This window comes from Lolium perenne, chromosome 6 (assembly GCF_019359855.2).
Source record: "Lolium perenne isolate Kyuss_39 chromosome 6, Kyuss_2.0, whole genome shotgun sequence".
Lineage (NCBI taxonomy): Eukaryota > Viridiplantae > Streptophyta > Magnoliopsida > Poales > Poaceae > Lolium > Lolium perenne.
Window position 1 is genome coordinate 239,841,407 of NC_067249.2, and position 27,082 is coordinate 239,868,488.

The 27,082-nt window shown below is 45.5% G+C and overlaps 1 protein-coding gene across 5 annotated transcripts; it reads right to left on the minus strand.

The window, feature by feature from the left end:
* Positions 1 to 381: 381 nt before the first annotated feature.
* LOC127305712 (uncharacterized) lies at positions 382 to 26,196 on the minus strand. Of its 5 annotated transcripts, none has more exons than XM_051336235.2 (6): positions 25,781 to 26,196; positions 25,079 to 25,169; positions 24,680 to 24,849; positions 24,130 to 24,157; positions 23,936 to 24,044; positions 382 to 729 (listed from the first exon to the last, which is right to left on the minus strand). In XM_051336235.2, exons 1-6 carry the CDS (start codon positions 26,051 to 26,053, stop codon positions 645 to 647), a joined length of 756 nt encoding a protein of 251 aa, XP_051192195.1. In that variant the 5' UTR covers positions 26,054 to 26,196; the 3' UTR covers positions 382 to 644. The 5 variants fall into 5 exon arrangements, with proteins under 5 accessions (XP_051192195.1, XP_051192191.1, XP_051192192.1 ...); XM_051336231.2 differs by having other exon boundaries at positions 24,680 to 24,852; positions 25,781 to 26,189; XM_051336232.2 differs by lacking the exon at positions 382 to 729 and adding an exon at positions 11,705 to 12,142 and having other exon boundaries at positions 24,680 to 24,852; positions 25,781 to 26,189.
* Between the last annotated feature and the right edge of the window lie 886 nt (positions 26,197 to 27,082).

Here is a 27,082-nt window from a genome sequence, read left to right on the forward strand (position 1 = left end):
TGAAAGATACACTTTTTTTCTTTTCAGTGACGCAGCATGTGCTGCTTGATCACTTCTGCAAGGATATTATCTACATGACATAAAGTGGCCATGAACATATGCGATGGTTGCTGTACTTCTGCTGATGTTTATCTATGATGCAATTTTGGAATTCCAACTGACAATTTATGTTTGTAACGCTAGTACAAAAGTAATTTGTACATGACATACACTGCGCTAGCTGCCTGCGTGGAGGCTGCTCTATTGCTACAGAAAATAGTGCCTGAACTGCTTTTCTCGGTGAGGGTGAAGACACCGCAAGTTCAGAACTTCAGAGAGTAATCGTTCCAAGCTAGAGGAACTAAAAACAGCTGCAGTGCAGCACAACACGGATGACCTTGAAAAGAGAAGCTCAAACGAATCGGTGTATTTACAGTTGGCCAGATATAGCAATGTTCAGTTCAGTTGTTCAGCTGTATATACAAATGAATGTTAGTATTAGTAAACACACAAAGGAAGCTGCACTCAGACATTAGATCAGGTACACGCGGTGACGCGGGTCTCGATGACACTGATGACTACGTCCATGGAGCCATGGGTCAAGGATGTGAGTATGGGCTCTCCCAAGAGCAACAAGAACAAGAGTGACAAGGCGGTGCCTACTGCTAGTGGGGCTTCTCTTGGCGGCGACGAATGGAGGTGCCTGCTTCGACCCTTAGACTATTGCGAGATGTATCCAGACGATTCAATCTTCAGCCCCGGAAACAAAAAAAAAGACAAAGAATGAGTCCTCAGGTGCACTAAGCATTGCACAAAATGCAATGGATTTTTATCCTGGAAGATCATCTGTGTGCACTAGCGATGTGTTCCAACTCGCATGCCATGACTGAACTTCTGATGCCTCATTCCAATGGTATCATCAAAGTGATCTTTGCTTTTGTGGGTATTATGTTGGCATGATCATCATGGCTTCTTTGTGTGTTACCTGTATTTGTATTGCTGAAGGCTCTACACCAACCCCTCTCTATGATCGCACCCTGCAACGTGTGAGCTCATCTGTGTCCTATTGATTCGCAAATATATGATGTGCGAATGTGAGATTAAGTAGACATTCGTCCAATTGGTGTGTCATGTCCTTGTTATGTATAGTTATGTTGGAGAACCCCTGCAATGGACTACTATTTAAGAACATAGCTAGCTAGACTCAACGCACGTTTTTTATTTTTATTTTGCTACAAAATAATACATGGCTAGACATATTTCGTGAAAAGACATTCTATGTGGTATGTCATAGTAGTTTTTTGAAGGAAATATGTAATTGTAGTGAATATGTCTATAGCTACTAAAACGCTTTATATAGGACTTCACACCAAATGTGATACCACAATTTTTCCTTAGGTTAAAGTGATAAATCACTAACTTAAGGGGTTCGTACTGATCCATTGTTTTTAGCCCTGAATCACAGACCAAGATGGGAAGCAAAGAATTGTGGTATGATGGGTAGCCTAAGCTGATTCCAAAATGAGCAGGATTTGAGAGTTTCAGTCGAATTCCATGTTTAAACTCATGTGCAAATTTGCACCAGAAGGATGGAAAAAAAAACTTTAGATATGATTTGAGATTATAACGGGTAGGGAACTACAAGTCTGACGGGCTTCAGTTTAGATGAACTAGAAATTTGCAATACAAAATGTGAAAGGCAGTAAACAAGACAAGTCTGAAGGTAAAACTGATTTCCCTTCAGATCTCTGCAAGCTCTTGCTAATGTCGGCAGACACATGCTACTGTTAAGTTGCGTATCAGATGACTGCTCATTTGTTTTGAGTAATACTTGGTGTTCCATGCTTCATTGCTTCCTAATTATCTTGATACTGAGACACCTTAGCTGTCTTATGAGCCATTAAACCTTAACCAAAAATTTATCCTTTAACATAGCCCTCCTAGGCTCCTAGCATTGTATCTAGGATTTTTTTTCCATCTACTGAATCCTCCACTTATTTGCGGCATATAGGCGCCAGAAGAACGCGATTCACAGCTTGAGGGTGAATGGCGCGGTTACCTCGGATCACGCGGCCATGGCTGAAGCTACCTTTGCACACTTCGAGGGCCTGCTCGGCACCGAGGTGGGGCGGGCGCACTCGCTGAACCTGGACTTCCTAGACACGCCCACAGAGGATCTCTCCGACCTGGAGGTAGCATTCACTGAGGACGAGGTCTGGGATGTCATCAGACATCTGCCTCCGGGCAAGGCCCCCGGGCCTGATGGGTTCACGGCGGAGTTCTTGCAAAGGTGCTGGGGTGTGGTCAAGGTCAACTTTATGGCGGCCTTCGACAAACTCTACACGATGTGTGGGCGCGGGTTTCAAGGCCTCAACCAAGCCTTGATAGTCCTGCTGCCCAAACGCCCAGATGCTGCAGGGCTGGCTGACTACAGACCGATCAGTCTGATCCACATCTTTGCCAAGCTGGTGGCAAAAGTCCTGGCCACTAGGCTGGCTCCCCGGATGGAATCGCTGGTGGATCGCAACCAATGCGCCTTTATTCGCAAACGGTGCATCCATGACAATTTCATGTTGGTCCAGCAGACGGCCAAATTTCTGCATAAGGAAAAGGAGCCGAGGGTGATGCTTAAGCTCGATATCGCGCGGGCCTTCGACTCAGTTTCCTGGGGATTCCTCTTAGAGGTCCTCCAGAAGGTTGGGTTCGGGCCGAGGTTCCGGGAGCTCGTCTCCCTTCTACTGGCCACGGCCAGCACCCGGGTGTTGCTCAATGGCGAGCCAGGCCCCCCGATCTGGCATCGACGGGGACTGAGACAGGGCGACCCCCTGTCGCCATCGCTGTTCGTGCTGGTGATGAACTCGCTCAACAACGTGCTGTCGAAGGCTACCGAGTTGGGCATTCTGCGACGGCTGGCGCGGCGGGAGCTTGCGACGTCCGTTTCCCTCTATGCGGATGACGTGGTGATCTTCTGCCACCCGGATGAGGCTGAGTTGCGTGCGGTTCGGGACATCCTAGGGCTCTTCGGAGAAGCCTCTGGCCTTCGCACGAACTTCGCTAAGTGTTCGGTGTCCCCCATCGCCTGCACTGATGAGGAGGCTGCGGGCGCTGCGGAACTCATGGAGTGTCAGCTAGCGCCTTTTCCGGTGAAATACCTTGGCATCCCCCTTTCCACCAGGCGGCTGTCGGCGGTGGCTTTCGACCCCCTATTGGAGAGGCTCGCTGACAAGCTGCCAAAATGGCGTGCCTCGATGATGACGCGCGCCGGACGTCTGACGCTGATTCGCTCGGTACTTGCGGCTATCCCGCTTCACCAGCTGATGGTGCTGGGCCTCAACAAAAAGACGCTCAAGCAGGTCAACAAGATCATGCGAGGGTTTCTATGGGTGGGCAGGGCGGACGCCAGCGGAGGCAACTGCCATGTGAACTGGGCTAGGGTGTGCAGGCCGCTTGCCCTTGGCGGACTGGGGATCCCTGACCTTGCACGGATGGCCACCAGCCTTAGGGTGCGCTGGCTGTGGAGATTGCGCACGGACCCTATGAGACCGTGGCGCGGGTTGGACATGCAGTTCTCGAAGGCGGAGCTAGACATCTTTGCTGCCTCCACCTCCATGGTGGTGGGCAATGGAGAGTCCGCCCTCTTCTGGGAGGACCGCTGGGTGGATGGCAGGTCCATCAAAGAGATGGCGCCAGAGGTGTACGCGCTGGTGCCTAAGCGACGCAAGAAGGTGCGTACGGTACGTGAGGCGCTGCTCGATCGCGCTTGGATCCCCGACATTGCAGGGGCACCAAATGCCCTTGCAATGTGGCAGTACGTGCAGCTATGGGGCAGGCTTCGGGAATTCCAGCTTTCAGCGGGAGATGCGATGGACGGCTGATAGCCAGTATACCTCCCATTCCTGCTATGAGGCCCTCTTTCAGGGAGCCATCACCTCAGCATCTTGGGAGCTAAACTGGAAGTCCTGGGTGCCTCCGAGGGTGAAGTTCTTCATTTGGCTGGCCTGTCTGGACAGGTGTTGGACGGGTGAGAGGCTGGCGCGTCGGGGCCTTCCGCATGCGCCCAGATGCCCATTCTGCGACCAGGCTGAGGAGACCATGACGCACCTTCTCACAGGGTGCTCATTCTCCAAGACGATCTGGTTTGAGGTCCTCTCGTGGATTCGATCCACCTCGGGACCTCCTTCGGAGGGAGACTTTGCGGAGTGGTGGTCGCTGGCTGTGCGTACTACCCCTCGCCAGCTGCGCAAAGGTACCTCGTCGATCATCATGCTCACGGCGTGGTGGATCTGGAAGCATCGGAACGCTGTGATCTTCGACAATGCACAGCCCTCGGTGCCATCCTTATTCGACGACATCAGGACTGAGGCGCGGCAAGGGCGGACGCAGGAGCCCGGGGTGTTCGCCTTCTTCTCCCCTAGAATAGGGTCTCTCTTTCTTGGGTTGAGTTGTAGTGCGGAGTGCTGGCCCCCCACGGGGGGCATGTACATATAAACCTTCTTTTCTATCAATGCATCGAAATGAAAGTCTTTTGCGTTTTCGTGAAAAAAATAGAGTCCTAGGTTTCATCTCAGTACATCTTCCTAGTAAGTGATATCAAGGGAATATTCGGTGCAAATTGAACTTAATTCGAGGATGTTGGCCACCAGACCTCAGTTTGCGGTTTGTGATGTTGTTTTATATCTGAAGTTGCTACTACATACAAGATGTTGTGAGCAGTCAAGTCTGGTTAATGGAATGACAGCTAAGTAAATTCCGAGCCAGTTTAACAAAAGAAATGGTTTAGCCCATTCAAACTCGGGAATATTTTGTGACTTAGTTCGAGGACGTTGTTGACTACTCAGTTTTCAGTTATGCTGTGGTTTTATTTGTGGAATTGCTACTTGAAAGAGCACATTTGCCACACCTTTTTCTTGGAATTGTTTAAGTAGAGTGTGGGAAATGTGCAAAAAATTCAACTTGAAAGAAGTTGTGAAAAGTCAGCGAGCATACTTGGCAAATGGAATGATAATTAGGTAAAATCCCGATCCAGTTCAATCTGTCACGGTTCATTGCAATTCCAGAAATAGCCTAATCGCTACAGTTTCGAGGACCCCCACAATTGTCCCAAATCGCTAATCAATTGAGCCATCAACTTCGGATCTCTCCCCTCACCTCGTACGTCTCGTAGTCGGCGTCGGTCGGCAGCATGGTGGGCGGGCCCTCCCCGTCGCTGACGTCGCCGGCCCCCTCCGCCCCCGCCTCGTCCGGATCCCCCGCCACCAGCCCGTCGCTGGGGTCGTCGGCCTCGCGCATGAGCTCGAGCGCGCGCTGGCACTGCTCAGTGGGCACATGTGATGTGTTCCAAACTCGCATGCCACGACTGAACTTCTGATGCCTCTCAATCCGTCGGTATCATTGAAGTGATATTTTCTTCTGTGGGTATTTTGTTGGCATGATCTTGATGGCTTCTTGGCGTCTAATCCATATTTGTATTGCTGAAGGCTCTACACCAACCCCTCCTTTCTACGATCGCACCCTCCAACGTGTGAGCTCATCTGTGTCTTATTGATTCGCAAATATATGATGTGCGAATGTGGCGCATTAAGTAGACATTTGTGCAATTGGTTCGTCCATCCTCGTTAGGTTGGAGAACCTATGCATGGTAACATGACTACCATTTAACAACAAAGCAAGCTAGACTCAATGCACGATTTATTTATTCTTTTGCTCAATGGTAAGAAAATCGTTAACTGCTTGGTCAGTTCGGTCGGCTTGGGAGTAGCGATTAATTGGAATTAGGACGATTATCGGTTGGCTATTAATCGATGCAAACTACGCAAATTAGCACTTTAAAAACAGTTTATATAAGAAAAAATAATAGTATAGAAGTCTCTATATGTCTGGTCCTACTTCTTTAAAGCCTAAAATCTAAGAAAAACATGTACTCCTCTCACCTCTGAAGTTTATCTTCTGCCACCACCTACCTCGGGGACGATCCCTCTTACACCTCAACTACCTAACCTATTGAAGGCTTCCTTGAGCTCCTGCACGAGCTCCTTAAGGTGGTCGAGCTCTTGTATCTGAAGACTGGGCAACTGAAAATTTTGTAAATTTTTTGACCAAGTGTAGTAGTTAATCGGAATACCTAGTAATCAGACTTTCGGTATGATTAATCGGGCTAAAGGATTAACATAAGCGATTAATGGTAATCGACACGGTCAGGACCCTAGTAGCGATTAATCGCTGAATCAGCCTAGTTTTTTAACAATGCTTTTGCTAGAAAATAATGCATAGCTAGATATATATGGTCAAAAGACAATCTATGTGGTATGCCATAGTAGCTTTCTTCAAGGAAATATGTCATTGTAGTGAATATGTCTATAGCTACTAAAATGCTTTATATAGGACTTGACACCAAACGGATACCATAAATTTTTCTTAGGTTAAAGTGATAAATCACTAGCTTAAGGGATTGGAAGTGAAGTATTGTTTTGAACCCTGAATCACAGACCAAGATGGGAAGCAATGAATTGTGTTATGATGGGTAGCCTAAGTTGATTAAATGAGAGGGATTTGAATTCAATATTCAAACTCATGTGTGAATTTGCACCGGGTGGATGAAAAAAAAACTTTACATATGATTTGAGATGATAACGGTTAGTGAGTCGAAAAGAAACAGCGCCCTTCTAAAATGTCAAATGTTGATTAGATCTCTGACGGGGCTACAGTTTAGATGAACTAGAAGTGTGCAGTAGAAAATGTGAAAGGCAGTAAACAAGACAAGTCTAGAGGTAAAACTGCTTGCCACGTCTGGAAGCTCTTGCTAATGTCGGCAGATACATGCTACTGTTAAGTTGCCTATCAGATGACCGCTGATTTGTTTTGAGTAATACTTGGTGTTCCATGCCTCATCGCTTCCTAATTATCTTGATACTAAGACGCCTTAACTTCCTTGCGAGCCGTTAAACCTTAACTGAAAATTTAGCGTTTAACATACCACTCCTAGCCTTGTATCTTTTCTTACTACTTTGTGAAAAGGCAGATCTCCTGTGTGCGTTTACCCCAAAAAAAACATTTAAACATTTGTTGCAGGAGATTGCTAGACTTGATATTTTGACACAACTCAAGGCAATTTTTCTGTAGAACTCACTCAGCATTTTCAGTGTCTCATGAATGCCAGGCATTAGGTTTGTCTATCTATCAATCTTGCACGGTTCAGCAACAATCTTTTCTTACTGGTTTGTTTTTTCAGTTGATGCGGCCATGTTAAGGATGATGTGTGTATTGGTTGGAGTAATGAACTAAAAGGTAGACCTTTTCATTTTTCTTTTCCATGACCCAACATGTGTTGCCTGATAAATTGCTACAAGGGCATTGCATCATGCAGGACATAAAGTGGCCATGAACATATGCCATGGTGGTTATATCTCTGCTCAAGTTATCTATGATGTACGATGCAACTTCGGAATTCCAGAAAACAGTTTATTTTGGTAATGGTAATCCAAACAATTTTTTCGTTAGAGTTTACAAATTAACTAAGTATTCTTGTACTTGGCAAACAAGATATATAAGCACAGGTGGCCCGCAGCAGTAAGCTGCCAAGGGAAAAACATATTTCTGACTGCTGCTCTCCGTTTCATCTACAATGAGTTACTGCTTATTCCTTTTCTTTGAAACATGACATTGCAAAATTTGGCCTTTTGGATTGGTGCGGTTGGTAGTGTGAAAACAAATTAATTTATACCTGTCAAGGTTGACACTGTGAAAACTAGCATTTGTAATATGGTGTCCTAATGAGAATTGATTTCAGTAATGTATATGTGATTTCCCCTGAAGTGGAAGTCGTCCCTCACAGAACGAACTGCAATGCAAGTGCAAAAGGGAAATATACTGGCGAAGGACGAAAAAAATATAAGGTAGGGTGAACCTTAAATGATGCAAATACCAAACTAGTTCAAAAACAGTAATGATATCTTAATACAAAAAAATAAAAACACATTTGATTATAAGTAGAATCTAAAAAACATATCAATAAAGCTAACTCAACGGCAAAGATTTACATCTTTTTAAAAAATATAATATAATTTAAACAATCAACACGTTTGATTACCCCTCGTTTGCGCAACTCGGTTTTGATTACCATTTTTGCTGAAAATTTTATTTCAATTTTTTATGTCACCACTGGTAAATCCAATGTCATCGTAATGGGGTAATAATTTGGTCGGAGGCTCGGAACAAGTATGATGTGCATTTCAAATATCTGAAAATGTTTGAAGTCTTCAATTCTATAAGTATGTATAATGAATAACTCAAGCTTATCTTGTATATACTAGGGGACATTCAATGATAAATTTATGTAGTACAAGCAATGTTATTTACATTGAACCTAGAATACGAGTTTATGTTTGGAGGTAAAAATATTCTATGTTTTTTGGTCTGTAATCGATTTTGCACAGTATTCACTGAAACACGCATAACGCATAAAGTCGGTTTTCGACGTATGACCACTCAAAATTTTCAGATTAAACACGCGCATCTAAGTGTATTCACCAAAAATCAAGGTAGGGCGGCTTCCCTACCTTGCCCTACTGGGACTTCGCCGACAGTTACTCTTGGTTCCATTAAATGGACGGGCTCGGCGCGGCGCTCCAGCTCGGCGGGATCGCTCAGGCTCGGCGCGCGCCGCACCCCCGCCTTCGTCGTCCGCGCGGCGGTTGCAGAGGTACGCGCGCCCTCCACGAGACCGTGTATCAGCTGCTGCAGTTTTGTGCTCGTTAGCCATCCCGTGGTGGTTGAATTCGCCTTGGTCTGCTGCTGCTGCAGGGTGACATGGAGCTCCAGGCAAAGGTAACGAGCAAATGCTTCTTTGAGGTAGAGATCAGCGGGGACCGCGTGGGCAAGGTGGTCATCGGGCTCTTCGGCGAGGTCATCCCCAAGACCGTCGACAACTTCCGCGCCTTGTGCACTGGTAGCAGGCTAAATAACACTCCATTGTCCAATTTCGACAGCAAATCCACTGTTAATGTCAGTCAGTGTGCCGAGTAGTATGTATCTGGACTCACGCACTGTTTCTCTCTGTTTTGATTGGGGCAGGCGACAAATGGTATGGATACAAGGGCTGCTCCTTCCACACAATTAAATGGATTTATGTGTTGGAACAACACCACAGAAATCCAAGTGTTCCAACTTGCATGCCACGCTCTGAACTTTTGATGCCTCTCATTCCAATATTATCATCCAGGGGATCTTTGCTTGTGTTGGTATCCTGCATGGTGGCATGATTTTGATGCCTTCTTCTGGTCTTAGCTATATTTTTATTGTTGAAGGATCTACAATGGCTCCCTCTCGATAATTGCATCCTACAATTTGTGACCTTAACCATGTCCGATTCAATGGCGGAGTCAGAGTTTCAAACTTGTGGGGTCAGAGGCATAATTATCATTGAACTTACTTAGTTTTTTTGTATTTTTTTGGATTAGTATACAGACGTATCTAAAGCCTTCGACGAAAACCTGTGGCTTTGGACGTGGATTCGCCACTAGTCTTATTGCTTCTTTTTTGTGTCTTGTTGATTCGAAAATGTATGGTGTGCAAATTTGAGATTAAGTATACCTTTGTGTAATTGGTGTGTCCTTCCTTGTTAGGTTTAGGTTGGTTGGACAACCGTTGTATGGTAACATGATTACTATTTAGCAACATAAATAGCTAGACAAAAACAAATTGCTAGACAAAATCAAATTGCTAGAAAATAATACATAGCTAGACATATATGCTGAAGAGACAATCTATGTGGTATGTCATAGTAGTTTTCTTCAAGGAAATATGTCATTTTAGTGAATATGTGTGTAGCTACTGCAACGCTTTATATAGGATTTCACACCAAATGTGATACCACAAAGTTTTTCTTAGGTTAAAGTGATAGATCATTGACTTAAGGGATTTGAAGTGACGTATTGTTTTGAACCCTGAATCATAGACCAAGACGGTAAGCAAGGAATTTTGGTACATACGATGGGTTGCCTGCTCATTCCAAAATGAGTAGGCAATTTCAGTAGAATCCTATCTACCAATCTTGCACGGTTCAGCAAAAATCCTTTTTTTTAATACTTTCTTTCTTTCAGTTGACTTCTGTACGATGTGAAATCTGAGTGTGCTGCACCCTGCGTTAACCATGAATGCTCACTGTGCAGCTGCCGATATAGCTAGATCATGTGCGAGCTCATTGGCTTTGTGCCAACCACTATACTGACGACTATTTAACCACTGCATTATTGCGAGAAGCTGATATATCAGTGTGCTACCTATTTTTATCTTCATTGATCCTCTTTTTTATCGGCTCATTATCCTAAGTTGATCAACGAGCTGTACTTGGTGTAAGAGTATAGGCCCGTCCGATTTGTCACATGTAAAGACGTACTCCCTCCTTTTGCTTTTAATAGACGTGGGGTTAGTTAAGCATGAGCTTGCGCTTGAGCTGTATCACTGGAGGGAGCAGATCAAAATGTATTAGTGACTTAGTGTCACACACACAGGATGCGTCAAATAAATAATGCACAAAAATTCGGATTTGTTACCGCACCAGAAACTTCCATGGTAAAAATCGTTACAGGCTTACACTACCACAAGTGAATCAAGTGTATCAAGCGGGAGGCATCACACGACTTTAGAACTAGAGCATCATGCGTGCACAAAGGTCGGATTAGGCAGACCCTTGCTCTTATTTGCAATGAAGCAGTATTGAACTATTAGCAGCCATGGGTCAAGGGTGTCAGTATGGGCTCTCCCAAGAGCCACAAGAACAATAGTGACAATCAGGTGCCTCCTACTAGTGGGGCTTCTCCTGGCGGCGACGAATGGAGACACCTGCTTAGACCCTAGGACTACTGCGAGTGTATTCAGACGATTCAATCTTCAGCCCCGGGAACAAAAAAAGACCATGAATCACCTCACATGTGCACTAAGCATTGCAGAAAATGCAATGGATTTTTGTCATGGAAGAGCATCAGTGGGCACCCGTGATGTGTTCCAACTTGCATGCCATGCTTGAACTTCTGATGCCTCTCATTCCAATGGTATCATTGATGTGATATTTTCTTTTGTGGGTATTTTGTTGGCCTGATCTTGATGGCTTCTTGGCGTGTTATCTATATTTGTATTGTTGAAGGCTCTACACCAACCCCTCTCTATGATCGCACCCTGCAACGTGTGAGCTCATTTGTGTCCTATTGATTCACAAATATATGATGTGTGGATGTGGCATTAAGTTATGTGCAATTGGTGTGTCCATCTTTGTTAGGTTTAGGTTAGTTGGAGAACTCATGTATGGTAACATGACTACTATTTAACAACATAGCTAGCTAGCCTAGACTCAATGCCTGATTTTTTAAAAAAATTGCTAGAAAATAATGCATAGCTAGGCATATATGGTGAAAAGACAATCTATGTGGTATGCCATACTAACTTTCTTCAAGTAAATATGTCATTGTAGTGAATATGTATGTAGCTACTAAAACTCTTTATATAGGACTTCACCAAACGTGATACCACACATTTTTTCCTTAGGTTAAAGTGATAAATCACTAGCTTAAGGAATTTGAAGTGATGCATTGTTTTGAACCCTGAATCACAGACCAAGATGAGAAGCAATGAATTGTCGTATGATGGGTAGCCTGAGTTGATTCCAAAATGAGCAGGATTTGAGAGTTTCAGCCGAATTCCATACTGAAACTCATGTGCGAATTTGCACCGGTGGATGAAAAAAAACTTTATATATGATTTGAGATGATAATGGATAGTGAGTCGGAAAGAAACAATGCCGTGCTAAAATATCAAATGCTGATTAGATCTCTGACAGGGCGACAGCTTAGATGAACTAGAAGTCTGCAATAGAAGATGTGAAAGGCGGTAAACAAGACAAGTCTAAAGGTAAAACTGCTTGCCACTCAGATGTCTGGAAGCTCGTGCTAATGTCGGCAGATACATGATACTGTTAAGTTGCATATCACATGACTGCTGATTTGTTTTGAGTACTACTTGGTGTTCCATGCTTGATCGCTTCCTAATTATCTTGATACTGAGACACCTTAACTGCCTTGCGAGCTGTTAAACCTTAACTGAAAATTTAGCGTTTAACATACCCCTCCTAGCCTTGTATCTTTTCTTACTAGTTTGTGCATAGGCAGAGCTCCTGTGTGCGTTTACCCAAAAAAAATATTAAACATTAGTTGCAGGAGATTGCTAGACTTGATATTTTGACACAACTCATGGCAATTTTTCTGTAGAACTCACTCAGCATTTTCAGTGTCTCATGAATGTCAGGCATTAGGTTTGTCTATCTATCTATCTTGCACGGTTCAGCAACAATCTTTTCTTACTAGTTTGTTCTTTCAGTTGATGCGGCCATGTTAAGGATGATGTGCGGATTGGTTGGAGTAATGAACTGAAAGGTAGACCTTTTTATTTTCTTTTCGGTGGCCCAACATGTAGTGCTTAATCAATTGCTGCAAGGGCATTACATCCTGCAGGACATAAAGTGGCCATGAACATGTCATGTGTTACTGATATATAGACCCTTTACTGTACATTCCCAGTGTATGAGGGGGCTTCCCTGCATATTGTATAACATGTACATGTACTGGCCTTTGGCCCACAGTTGCTCATTCACAACATCATGGTGGTTGTATTTCTGTCCATCTTATATACTCAATCCGTTCCTTTCTATAGTGCCTATTGTATTTTGGCACGGAAATTAGCGCAAGCCATTTTTTGACACAAAACCCCCTAGCGATCTTAGAAACAAAATAAGAAACTGAAATCAGATCTCAGAAAATAATCTTGTTTCCATAACCGATCGCGTCATGTACTCCCTCTCTCCCGCTATTCTTTCCATAATCAGATTGGTTTCCACATTTTCTAGACGGGAACAGATTGGTTTCCGGATTTACTAGACGGGAACAGATTCGTTTCCAGATTTTCTGGACGGGAACAGATCGGTGGAAGGGGTTCTTTGCAAAAAAAAACATAGCTTTACTCTTATATTCTGAAACAAAAGCGAAAAAACAATAGGCATTATACGGAGGGAGTATGATGTATGATGCAACTTCGGAATTCCAGCAAACAAATTGTTTTGGTATGGGTAATCCAAAAATGAATGTGTACATGACATAAATTAATTGTTTCATTAGAAATTACAAATGAACTAAGCATTCTTGTACTCTGCAAACAAGATATAAGCACAGGTGGCGCGCCACAGTAAGCTATTTCTGACTGCTGGCTGCTCTCCGTTTCATCTAGAGTTACTGCTTATTCCTTTCCCATGAACCATGACATTTCAAAATTTGGCCTTTTGGATTGGTGCTGTTGTTAGTGTGAAAACAAATTAATTTATATTTACCCGTCAAGGTTGACACTGTGAGAACTAGCATTTGTAGTATGGGAATTCCCTCTCTGGCGGTCGAATCTTCGGCGCGAAGCGCTGCCGCGAGGGTCGACGAAGCTTTCTGATTTTTTGTCGTTTTGCAGTTTAATTACCAACCAGAGCAGGTTCACACCGTTCACACCTTGCACACCATGCTAGTCGGTGGATGCCCCTGCAAGAGCTGATCCTGGCCAGCATGCGCGCTGCCAGAGCTAATGAATGCCCCTGCCATTGCTGCTTTTTCAAAGTTTGGACGCATGCTCACGTACTGAACCGTACGCGGAATCGATTAATTAACTCTCCTATTTTTTTTGCAACAAAAATATGTAACTCCCTACAATTCCCTTTTATTAATTCTCTTTATTATTTTCTATTTTCTTTTGTTCCTTTTTCTTGTTATTTTTTTGCATCAAAACTTTGTGCTCATTTTTTTCTATTTCCTTTTTACAATTCCCTTTATATAGTTATTTTGAGTTATTTAGTGCTTTTTACTAGTTTTCTTTTACAATTTCCTTTCTACAATTCCCTTTTATAATAATTGTATATTTTTCTTGTGTGTATTATTTGTATCAAAATACATATTATTTAGACTATATTATCTTTTTATTCCCTTTTTTGGGCCATTGGGTTTTACGGGGGAAATAACGGGTGGGGAAACCACTTGCAACTCAACGAAACTACCACTTGCAACTTAAATAAATTACCACTGTCCACTCAAATTAAGTACCATTTTTATTAAGGTTTTTAACTTTTTAAATAAAATTAGCTTTTTCGGGTCGATAAATTTTCATATTTACCGCCGATAAATAACTGGTAGAGGGTTTCATAAATTCTAAGCTAAAAATGTCCCAAAAATATTTTATATAAAATGTGCTTTTCAGGTCGATAACTTTTCACATTTTACCATTGATAAATAACGGGCGGGTGGGTTGATAAATTGTGAGCTAAAATGTTTATAAAATATTCTAAATGAAATTAACTTTTCGGGTCGATAGCTCTTCACACTTACCTTTACTAAATAACGAACATAGGGTTAATAAATTGTGAGCTAATGATGTTACCAAGAATATTTTAAATAAAAATTAGCTTTTTGGATCGATAACTTTTCACATTTACCGTTGATAAATAATGGGCACATGGGCTGATAAATTGTGAGCTAAAAATATTCTCAAAATATTCTAAATGAAATTAGCTTTACAGGTTGATAATTTTTCACATTTACCGCTGATAAATAATGTGTGGAAGGGTTGATAAATTTGAGAGCTAGAAATATCCCAAAAATATTTTAAATAAAATTAGCTTTTCGGGACGATAAATTTTCTTATTTACTGTTGATACATAACCAGCGGAGGGTTTGATAAATTATGAGCCGAAAATGTCACTAAAATATTCTAAATAAAATTAGTTTTTCGGATCGATAACTTTTTACATTTACCATTGATAAATAACGGATGGAGGGGTTGATAAAGTGTGAGCTAAAATATTTCTAAATTATTATAAATAAAATTAATTCGGGTTGATAACTCTTCACGTTTACCATTGCTAAATTGCGAACAGAGGGGTTGAGAAATTGTGAGCTAATAATATTCTCAAAAATATTCTAAATAAAATTAGCTTTTCGGGTCGATAAATTTTCACATTTACCATTGATAAATAATGGTCAGAAGGGTTGATAAATTGTGAGTTAAAATGTTTAAAATATTCAAAATGAAATTATTATTTGGGGTAGGTAACTTTTCGGGTTTTAACGCTGATAAAAAAAGGGCAGTAGGGTCGATAACTTTTTACATTTACCGTTGCTAAATAACGGATATAGGGTTGATAACTTGTAGGCCAAAAAAAAAGTTGTCGGAATATATCGACATGAATGCTATTTTTGAAGATCTCATCATCAAAACTAATTTAATGGTGAAAACGAATCTTAAATCGAAATTGTTATTTAAAAGATAAAATGTTTTGAATTTTAAAAGACGAGAGAATCTTGCTGATATCTTCCGTCCTGGTTTTTTTTTATCGCGAGTAGCAGAGTCTGCATTTAATATTCTGTTCATGTGCTAGTTTTTTTTTTAGCTTTAAGTTCATGATTTACTTCTATCATGTTGTTGATTACAGTATAAAATTGGTGTCGATCCTATGACAGTACGAAATGTTTTGGGTGGGTCAGCTGGTCAGCTTTGACTCGGGCCACGAAGTCGTGGGATGAAATCCCATCAGGGCGTAGTATATTCTTAAACAAGAAGATCCTATGGTATTAATTAATAACGTCTCCGTAAGTCCGTATGCACACCGAAACAGCCGTAGCTCAGCTGGTCAGCACCCGGTCGTGAGGGCGCTAGGGCGCTGAGGTATTTTTGCCAGCGCGGAGTGTACACAGCCAGAAACGGAAATGAAGCATCGTACAAAAACGGAAATTGATCCGGTCGGAAATCGACCGCTAAGGTGCTGGCGGGCGGTTCACCGCCAGATAGCGCTGCCAGTATGGTGTCCTGGTCTATACCTATACCTATATCTATATACCTAATAATAAAGGAATTAAGGTTTCTGCCAAAATTTTCATCCAACTTTTCATTGGACCATTTTACCCTCCCACCAAACCGCGTAATACGAGCAGATGCCACCATACCGGTTCAGTCTTTTCTCTCCTTGCCCGACCGCGGTGGACGATGAACTCCACCCCGAGGCAATGACAGACGACGCGGGCACTCGACCACACCCGCGTCCTTCCGACACGGCGTCCTAATAGCGCGGCTCCCTTCAACAGCCAACAATCGACGCACGACGCGGATGAGACTTCTGCTCGGGCCTCGAAGCGGCAAACTGTGGTCTCCGCGGATGCCGGCTCTGATCCACTGCCGCACCCAGCGCGATGTAGAGCATTTGGTTCCTTCCCCTCACGTCCTCGTTCCCCACACTCACTTTTTCCCCAGTCCGCCGCCTCGTCCGCGCCCCTGACTAGCTTCACCGGCGACGTTCGACTCCCCCGAGACCCAGCGTACAACGCCTTGGCTCCCTCGAGATCAGACGCACAACGCCCTGCTCAGCTGCCAAAATCCTCGAGGCAACCGGCTCCTGGCCAAGATCCCACGGCATGCCCCAGCCTTTGCCTTCTTCCGAGAGCAGGTATGCACATCTGCCACCAGCACTGCCGGAACGCACGAGCTCCTGCACGCTACCGACGGCGGGCGACCGGCCGGAAGTAGGAGAGGCGAGGAATGGAAGCAGAGAGAGGAGGCTCTCGGGCTGGGGAGAGAACAATGGAGCTGAAGCTTGGCCGGCGCGTCTACGCGACTGGGGAAGCTAGGTCTCCTGGTGAGGCTCGGACATCCATGGCGAGGACGCCGGCGCAGTTCCTGGACCAGCACTCCCTGATCCCCTTTGGTCACGTGTTGATGGGCCATCTAATACTCTGCAAGTGCTGGGTGGGCCAGGTCTGCATAAATAGTCTACAAGATAAACGACTAGGCTTTAGAGAATTAACGTAATAAGAAAAAGTGTAGTCACCACTTCAGACATGTACAATAGTCCCACCTCGATTAATCATATTCAATTTCACCGGTTTATATACGTCAACCTTCCCGGAATCAACAAGTCGCCTTGGAAAGAAGCAAGCAGCAGCTGCAGCACCATCATCTAATTAATGAGGAGGAAGGAATTAGCACATGTGCAGGCAGGGCAGGAGCGCAAAGATGAATGGATCAAAGACGAATTAGCACATGTGCAGGGAAGAGGGCAGCGGCAAGATGAATGGATCAAAGACGAGTTGGTTGTGGTTCTCGTGGAGCTCGAGCCGGGCCGCGTTTGCTGGAGGATGGAGACAGCGCTGGTCGGCGTGCGTGCTTGGTGAAAGCGAGGGAAAGGAGCACAACAGGCTCTCTACAGAGCCGGCCGAGATGAGAGGCGTCGCGCTGGAACTTCTAGCGCGACCACAAACACAATAAGGGCTATGTCCGCTTCGTCAACCAGATTACCACATTCGGCCGGCTGGCATCGGTGGTGCAATTGTGCCACGGAAACAAGGGACTCCAATATTTTCTTTCGGTTGGTCTATCGTCCCACCAAATCACATATAACCCACCACGGCTTGTTTTAGACAGGTAGAAATAGGTCATCCGCTTAACCTTTCTCTCCCAAACACCAGCAACGCACTCCATGCGTACCTCGCGCTGCAGCTCTAGGATAACCCAGGACTCACGAGTAAGGTCTGCGACGACGAGGCGTAGAGTGTTGGCTGGTTGCCGCGAGTGAGAGACAAGGGAGAGAGTTAAGCACTGCTGGGTAACGGAACCGGCCCGAGGTGTCAAGCATGTGCAGGAGAGAGGAAGGTGGGCCGAAATGGGCCACCGACATTTGAGTTTACGGTGGCCAAGACGGGCGATGTGGGCAGCAGATAGCAGTGCTGGAAGCTGATAGAAGAGAGGGAGATGCGGGGGCTAACTCGTGCTTGGCCTGAGCCGGGCAGAAAAGGAACTCAACAATGTTTGGTATTTCGCGGCAACGCGCGAGCATTGTCCTAGTATTTTAATAATAAAGAAGCTAAGGTTTCTGCCAAAAATTTCGTCCAACTTTTCATTGGACCGTTTTACCCTCCCACCAAATCGTCGACCGCCCCAGATGCGGAAGCCAAATCCAATCGTACCGGCGTGAGAAACCCAAGCCATCCCAGATCTCACATAAATATTCCTAACCCTCCCAAGCCAAACCCGACGGATCTGATCTCCCCAAAATTCCGGCAAAAGAATCGAAGGCTCAAGGATGTGTTGCCATGGGAAGATATCAATCATCATCACCATTGAGGAAGAGAGAAGATGTGGATTGGAAGCCTGAGCGAGGGCGGACGACCGTTTGTTTGGACAACGAATCCCCTCCCCTGCATCCGGTGCTCGCTCGTGACAGCTAATGGCGGGCAGCGGTTCGGCGACAGTCGGGAACAATGAGGCGCAGCGGCGTGTAGCGCTAGCAGTGGAGGGAGATCGAGGCCGGTTCCTTTATTTTTCTTCTCCGCCGAACGAACGACGACACAAACCAACAGGACCTGTGCTGCACCACCGCCGGTAACCGCCCCGACCGCCCGTCGTCCTCCTCCTCCGGCGAGGTAACATCCACGTCTCCCGGGAACAGGAGGTACGGACGTGGGACTCCAGGTGCTTCCCCTCATTTTTCTTTCCCTTGTGGCCGCCTTTGTCTCCTGGCCGGCGGCGGCCGTGGTCTAGGGCCGGCTGCAGGAGTGAGCAGCGAGCAGAGCAGGAGGCAGGTGGGAAACGGCGGAGGATTCCCTTCTCGCTCTCTTTCTTGCTCGTTGGTCATTGCTGATTTCCCCTCCTTTTGGATCTGTTTTTCTGTTTGAACTGCAGTATATGTACAGATCAAGACACATCTTTAAGCTGAAGTACGAGTGATTGCCCATCGCGCTTTGTTAAAACGTTCCTTACGCTGAGTATCAGCAACCTGGGGCATAGCAGCAATGGCAGATTCGTCCAATGTGGGGCGCACTAACGGGTGAAGAGACAGCAGTAAACCATGGATGCATCGCATGATGATTCTGCAGCCGTGGAGGAGTACTGATAGTAATTAGTTTGAGTAAATCAGTAATCAGCAGCAATTGTTGAGGCTGCCGATCCAATGAAGTACAACGACTGTGCCAGTAAATCAGTAAGCAGCCGCAGTTGTCGAGGCTGCCAATCTAATGAAATACAACGACTGTGCCGTGTTGTTCGCCCAAGACCGCAGCAAAGCTTCCTAAAAGAACCGCAATATCCATCCGGCAAACACGCCGGACTTGAAGACGAAGAAAGAACATCGGCGGGGGAACTTCCCCGAGCCACCGCAGCCACGTCCACGCCACCTCTAGCCGAAGATGGAGCAGAATAGGAAGACATCCACCCTCTCCCGCAGATCCGCTCCAGAACGCGCCGACATCCAGCTGCACCAGCCTAGGCTGTACTCCTGTACAAGGACGACGAGAGCCTGGAAAACCAGAGCTGCTATCCCCCTCCTCCACAAGGTTGTTGTCGCCGCAGGAGCCACCAACGACCGCACGAGGGAAAACCCCGGAGGACAAAAACTCGCACCACGGTGAAGCCCCCCTCGCAAGGACCACACCGGCGAGAACAAAGTCGGGAGCTCGCTGACGATACCCCCAAGAGCGCCGCCGAGGTGGGACCGAACCCCAGCACCTTTATTCTGTGGCATCGCCACAGCCACCACCTCTCCAGCGCCGCCCAGAAAACCTACCCTACTATCTACACGCCTAAGGCACGGATCCGGGGTCCCCACCACTCTCCCACCACAGCAACGGCGGCCGGAGAGGGAGGGGACCGACAAATGGCCGTCGGCGGAGCGAGGATGGACGAAGACAAACTCCCTTTTGCATCTTCTTACTGTAGCACGGGGGAGGGAAAAGAGAGTCCCGTTGCCTAGGACTTTGACCCTATGCATGTAATTTTAGAAAGCATGCGTTGCATGAGAATGTACATTGGGCAGGACTACTGATATAGCTGGTGTCTTGCTTCATAATGGTATGTTTCCTATTTTTGTACTTTACATAGTCATCTTAAGCCGGTAGAGAAAATGAATTTTATCATGATTAGTCACGTTATGAGATACATCAGTGAAGTTATTATGGTTTCATAAGCCGTGGACATGAACAAGCAGAAACAGGCCATATGGTGTGCTGTCTTCTGTATCTTGAAGATTACTTGGTCATATTATCAGAAAAAGAAAAGATGAAAGAAACATCCAGATACTTATGGGTCTTTGTATCTCTCGAAAATAATCAAAATGTCATCTAGACTTGTGGCAAAGGCTGTGGAGCACGGTAAACATATCCATGTTTTCCTTCAATTGGTCCATGGAGGCCACTCCAATGATGATTCTACCTGTGAATGGCCGATCCTGAATGAATTCGCAGCCTTGATGTATTTATTTGCTGCATCTTGTACAACAAGAGTGAAACAAAATTAGTTTTAATAGATAGTCTTAGCTGTAGTGTTCCATCTTATACTTGAGTCTAACGTGAGTTAGAGCTTGCGTCAAAATAGTTTTTAGTGAGATCTCGGTGTGTCCCTCTTAATCCCCGAACAAGGGGTAGAGTTGTGAATGAGATGAATAGATCGATGGTAGCCATCTGTTCCAGCTTCGAAGCTGAATCTCACAAAGAGAGGCATAGCCAATCTGGTTGCTCACAACCTTTGGGATCCTTGAAGTTTTGCAGCTGGTACAAAATGCGTTACGCTGCATCAGGTTTCCTGATATTGATATTCTACACATTGGGTTGCTTACGATAGAGTTTACTAATCTGCTAATACTAGAAAATAAAAAAATTAACCCGTAGCAACGTACGGGCAAATTTTGCTAGTGAGAATTAATTTCAGTAATGCACGTGATTTCCCCTGAAGTGGAAGTCGTCTCTCACAAAACGAACTGCAATGCAAGTGCAAAAGGAAAACAAGTGCAAAAGGAAAACATACCGGTAACAACTACTCTCGGTTCCATCTACAGTGAGTTATTGCTATGGCACTACGATTTCGTTAAGGTATTAGCTAGGACTCAGTAGGACATCATCACCACCATCCGTCCTCAAAAGGACATAAGTTCACAACTTCAGATAGTAACAGTTCCAAATCCGAGGAATGAAAAGGGGCAACAATGAAGCATAACATGAATGACCTTAAGAAAAGAAGCTCAAACGAATCGGTGTATTTACATTTGGCCAGGTACGCCCATGTTCGGTTGTACATCTGATATATACAAGGAGGAGGTAGCAATCAGGGTCGGATACAAATGAATGATATAAGTAAGCACGCATGAAGCTGCACTCAACAGGTACATCAGATACTAGGAATCAGCCCCCACATGCTAATCACTAGACACTATGTGGTTAGATCTGGCACGTGATCTAACTGTTGAAAGCAGCCTATGAGCCTATGGGTGAAGACCTTGCGAAGGACTTCGGCAGTCACATGGCAGAACAGTCGTATCACAGAGTTTGACAACAACACTTCCCGTGATGGAGGTACAGGGACGTCATAACACACAATGTGTACATGGTCACGAGCACATGGCATTGGACTATTCACAGAAACTTGGATACCACGCGGCAGGATGTCCAAAAGGCTGCAGTTGCCGCTTTTAGAATCGCCGGATTCTGGTAGATACTGCAAGAGCAAGATACAGGAGCGAAATCAGAGAGATAGCTAGACAGCTACGGGAATAGCAAACACCCACATGCTCACACAAAAAAAAAAATCAGAGTCGTGTGATCATGTCAATGATGCCATCAAAATTTACATTAGTGCTTGCAGCGAAATATTGTGCAGGGATTGATCCCAGATTGTTCAACGCTGTTCATGAGAATAGTAATTCGATTTTCTTAAACAATAGGGCCTGGGGATTTCTTGGTTCATCATACTATTTCTCTTGGTTTGCATACAACTACATTGATTTTAGTAAAGCAAGCTTTAGATGCATTCGGTTCCAAATTAATGCCAGAGAATAAAGATTTTGTGTGTAGTTTTCCTTGTGATGGCCCAGGGTGCGGCAGTACTTGTGACATTTCTGCTTGGGACGCGTTTTATTTGGCAGTTTTCTGTATAGATGCGAGTGGGTCACAGTTAGGGTACCCTTTACCCTAGTTAGTTCAATAAAATGCACTAACTTTTTCAGTGAAATCATCATTTTAGTTCTTTTTTTACCAAAAGGATAACGGGTACCCTGACATCATCATTTTAGTTCTTTCTTTTACAAAAGAGGGTAAAAAGTACCCTAACACTGACCCACTTGGATCTCTAGTTTTCTGGATGTTAAATAACATTGGATGGCGTTGGGAATATGTCACATTATGGCAGGGCAACGTTTAACAATCTACTGAATCCTCCACTTATTTTGATGGGACGGTTAAGGTATCGTAGATAATGTTACAGAAGTTGGCATACTGAACGTATTCGATCAATATGGAACTTCAAGTGATGGAACTCATCAGATCCTAAGAGCATCTCCACTCGTCCCCCCGAGGAGGCCCCCGGCGAGCGTTTTTTCCATCCGGACGGCGTAATTCGGCCCAGTCGCGCCCCCGGTTCCTCGTTTTCGTCCGGATTTGGGCCTAAATTCATCCGGCGATCCCACGCCCCCCCCCCGGCCCCCCGGGGAGCGCTCGGGGACTCCGGACGAGTGAAAAGCGGGGAAGGGCCCGATCTGTCGGTGACTCGACGCACGAACCCCACCGCCACGTCGCTCAAAATCTCCCCCACCCCTCGTATCTCTCTCGCCGCCGGCACCACCCCGCCGGCTTGTTGCCCAGATTGCGCCGCCACTCCTTCCCCACCTGCCTATATTCCGCCGTGTTTGGACGACGGCCTATCTGGCTGCTCTTCCGCCGGCCTGTTTTCCGGCCTGCTTGCTCGTCGTCGCTCGCGGCTCGGGTTGCCTCGACCACGCCCGTCAGGTGTTCGTCCATTTGCCTCGCCGGCCATGGACTCGGACGAAGAGGAGGAGCAGATGTTCGTCGAGCTTATGCAAGAAGAGATGGCAGCAGCCGCCCAAGACGACGAGCACATGATGATCCTTGGTTGCTTGGCAAGCATGTACGCCGGACTGGCAACTCGTCGGCGTGGTGGGTCGGCACGAGGTCGCCGGAAGTGCAAGCCGAGACAGCGAATGGAGGGCTACTGCATGTTGTACGCCGACTACTTCGCCGACAATCCATTGCACGGTGAGACTGTTTTCCGGCGTCGTTTCAGGATGAGCAGAAAGCTATTTCTGCAAATTGTGTATGCCATCCGCCACTTTGATCCCTACTTCAGATGCAAGAAGCACCATATGAGAGAGAGGGTCCTCTTGCACAGCCTAATCACCAGGTGCCTCCATCATGGGCCGCCTTCATTGCTATGCGCCAGGAGATTCGAGACTCTACAATGCACCAGCTGCTGCAAGATGATCTGGTGGAGCACATATGGAGGCTCCGAGGCAACGCCAACGCCGACGCCAACTAGTCTGTCTTAATTTGTTTGAAAAATTGTGAAATTTGTGTGCTTCATTTGTTTCAGCACTTGTTAAACATTGTACTGTTATCGCCGAATTTGTTTCAGCAATTTTCGTCCTCTTGTTTGCCGAACTTGTTAAATTTTATGTTGAATTTGTTTGAAATATGTCAAATGGTCGAGGTTGGGGGTTTCCTGCCGGGGGGGCGGCTGGAACTTCGGCGCTCCCCACGCCAAATCTTCATCCAATCCGGACGAAAATTTCGCCGGATTTGGGCGTGGGGAGCGCCAACGAGTGGGGATGCTCTAACTTTCTTTACTAATCTAGTGTATGCTTTGTTCACGCAGTGATCATGTCCAGTTGCCCTGAGGTAAGTATTTGTTTATTTTTGTTGCTTACAGACCATTTAGTTTGATAAAATCATGTCCTAAGTCTTAATTTTTCAGTGAGAATTAAAGTTTCCTCCAAAGTCTTAAAAAAGATTATTCGGGTAGAGGTCAAATGAGCCTCTTGAAGACATGAGGCTTACCCTAACAAATCAACCATGGGAGAATTATAATAGCAACTGTGATTGTAAGGATAGCTTACCCAATAGCTGTCGCACTCCATGACGCTACATTATAAATAACTTGTGTTCCAGCCCATGCCTTCTGAAGTTTTCCTTTTCTCTTTTTAGTTGAAAATGTCTTGCTAAGGGCTGATAAATGAAGGGTGGGGAATCTAATATAAGGAAACTTTCAACTAACAAAATTCATCGGAATTAATGAGGGGGAAAAAGTTACCATCTTGAAGTTGATTGGGCGTCAATTCCTGCATAACAAGAAATCTCCAGTATTAGAAGTGCAAAGATTCCAAATCAATGACTGACATGAAATCCTCATCTTCCATGATGACAATCTAACAATCAAGGTTCGACAAGGAATACTGATGGGCCTTCCATGTTGATCTAGAATGGAGAAATAGCGTGAAACCTACCACATGAAGAGTAGGCACCATACTGAACTAGTGGTTCTTATCCATGCATCTAACTTGTACAAATATATTTAATTACCCAGACACGTGCAATGGATAAATAGTGTGAAGAGTAGACACCATACTGAGCTACTTGTGATCCATGTCCCCAAGTCATGTTTCTAACTTCAATGTATGTATTTAACTATCCAGAATCTAAACAATCACTGCAAAGTAAGCATGATTTCTAGACAGAATCCAAGACTTGATGGACATTTGTATGCTGAGGCTGATATTCAGGACTGAATGTGTAAGAAAAGGGAAGTAGACACAATAATTCAAGGGAGATGACGAATTAAAGGTGAAGTGAACTTTGCACACCTTAGTTTCCTTGAGTGAGAGCAAGTATGCCGCCATGAAGCACGCAATCCCATCGACTATATCCTCTTGCTTAACGAGAACATACCCATCCTCCGAATCATCGCTGACGTTCATACTCTTGTCATCCCATATATCCGCCGCGCTTACGATATCCCATGATATGGTTTCGTCTACTGTTACACGAGTAATTGTAGCAGTGTTCAGTTGCCAGGTTTAATTTAAGCATTGACTGTAAAACAGATCATGTCAAAGATCTTAGAGTCAATTGCGATGAGCGAATAAATAGGAATTTGTAGCATTACATGGCAAGGTGAGTCTATGCATTGACTGCAAGATAAATTATGTTCACATTCTGGATCCAGCAAAAGGTAGTAACAGTTCATTTGGTGAATCACGCACCTGCGCCATTTTGGTATACCGACTTCTGAATGTTATCAAGCTTTTGAAGAAATTCAGGCGATTCGACCCTCGACTTGAGAAGATTACACAGCTGCACATTACGGGGTGTAGTACAAAAATTAGGACAGTTTTAAAGCAAAAGGAAGCGCAATGACTCAAAAAAAAAACTCTTCTTTTTTCCTTCCCCTCTGTCCCTAGTCCTAGCTTTCATATCAGTACATCTTGGTGCCAGACAATAGTTTACTCCATTCAAACTAGGGAAGTGCAAATTTAACTTAATTCGAGTAAGTTTGTCGTGCAGAACTCAGTTTACAGTCATGCTGTTGTTATGTAAGTGAATGGATATGCTTGGCAAATTGAATGATGATGATGTTGATCAGTTTACAGTCATGATGTTGTTCTATAGTGGAGTTGCTACTTGAAATAAGTTGTGAAAAGTCAATGAATATGATAGGTACACGGAATGATGATGATGATGATGATTTTGTGAATTCCGACACGGTTCAACCAAACGCGACTACCACAATTCATTGCAATTCCAGAAAATAGGACTAAACCGCTACAGTTTGAGGGACCCCCGCGAATTGTCCCAAATCGCGTATTGATTGACCGATCATCATCGAGTCTCTATCTACGGAGTATTATGGACGGACAAGGCACAAAATCGAGCGGCGCGCGGCGAGATCTCTCCTCCCCGCTCACCTCGTCGGTCTCGTAGTCGGCGTCGGACGGCGGCGTCGTGGGAAGCCCTTCCCCGTCGCCGGCGCCCTCCGCGTCGTCCGGATCCCCCGCCCCCGGCAAGGCGTCGCCGGGCGGGAGATCGTCGTCTGGCTCGCGCATGAGCTCGAGCGCGCGCTGGCACTGCTCCAGCACGGTCTCGAGCGTCTTCCGCCGCAGCCTCAGCTCCGCGGCCTCCGGCTCCGCCCTCCGCCTCTCCGATGACGACGAGGAGGAGGCGGAGGCCGCGGGCTCCATCGGAAAACCCTAGACGCTCGCTTCCTGATCGGTGTAGCCCGCGGCGGAGGGAGAAGGCGGAGGTGGGGGGAGAGGGAGACGTGCGCTGCGGAGGGAGCCGGCCGGAGGAGGAGGAGGAGTGTTGCTGCCTTCGTTTCTTTCTCCCGGCGGCTTCGGGATAAGACAGGGAACCTGGGCCCGGCACGGCCGGTTGGTGGTGTGGCTCCGAAGCCATCCCAACGACTGAAACATACTGACAGGTGGGGACGGTGACTGTGGGTCCCAGTGTTCAGTGAAGTGAGGGGTAGACGTAGGCGTGCGTGCTCGTTTAAGTGAAACGAGAGGAGGCTGTCACGTGAAGTTGACGTTGCGGTAATTTACTACTGCTGCATTTAATTACTGGAGAGGACTCAATCATTTGGGCGTGTCAAACGTTCTCAACACTTCTTTTCATTAGATTAGAAGAATCAGTTTTCACGTGTGATGCCTCTCATAGTCTCGTGTGCATTGCTTCTTCCATCGCGATGATGTGAAAGCCCTGCCACTGTTCGCAACTTGACACTAGTCTGAACAAAAATTACGCACATGCTATCAGTAGCAGCATGTTTTGGAATAATACTAGGGACACTCAATTAACAGGATAAGCGTCCGGTGCAGATGGGCCGGAAAAGGCACCGTCGACACTGCACAATGCAGTGCCTTGCAAGGCTTACTACAGCAGCAGTCCGTGCAGGATTAGCTTGGCAGCTGTAATAAAGAATTGCTGGGATAACTTGCAACCATGACACTAAACAACCGTTACGGCTACTCGTTCAACACTACATTTGCATCTACTCTTGCACATAACAAATACGGCTTCAGTCGACAGCAGATCTGTTGGCGGTTCTACACTAGATCGAGCTATTGGCCAAGTGCCACCAGCTGACTCTCCCTTCATACAGCAAAATGGCAAACCTATACAACACTACTGACTGACATCACGGATATTTAGCCCACAGGTGAGTGTGACCCAAAGATGCAGTATCTTCACACAGGTGGGTTCTTCAGCCA

Bases quoted from the DNA above. Each gene is read 5' to 3' on its own strand.
- LOC127305712 (XM_051336231.2), bottom strand. From the start codon at position 26,053: ATGGAGCCCGCGGCCTCCGCCTCCTCCTCGTCGTCATCGGAGAGGCGG. The intron at 25,170-25,780 runs GTGAGCGGGGAG...CGTAATGTGCAG, and splicing joins CCGACTACGAGACCGACGAG to CTGTGTAATCTTCTCAAGTC. The intron at 730-23,935 runs GTAAGCTATCCT...CCGGGGCTGAAG, and splicing joins TGGAGTGCGACAGCTATTGG to ATTGAATCGTCTGGATACAT.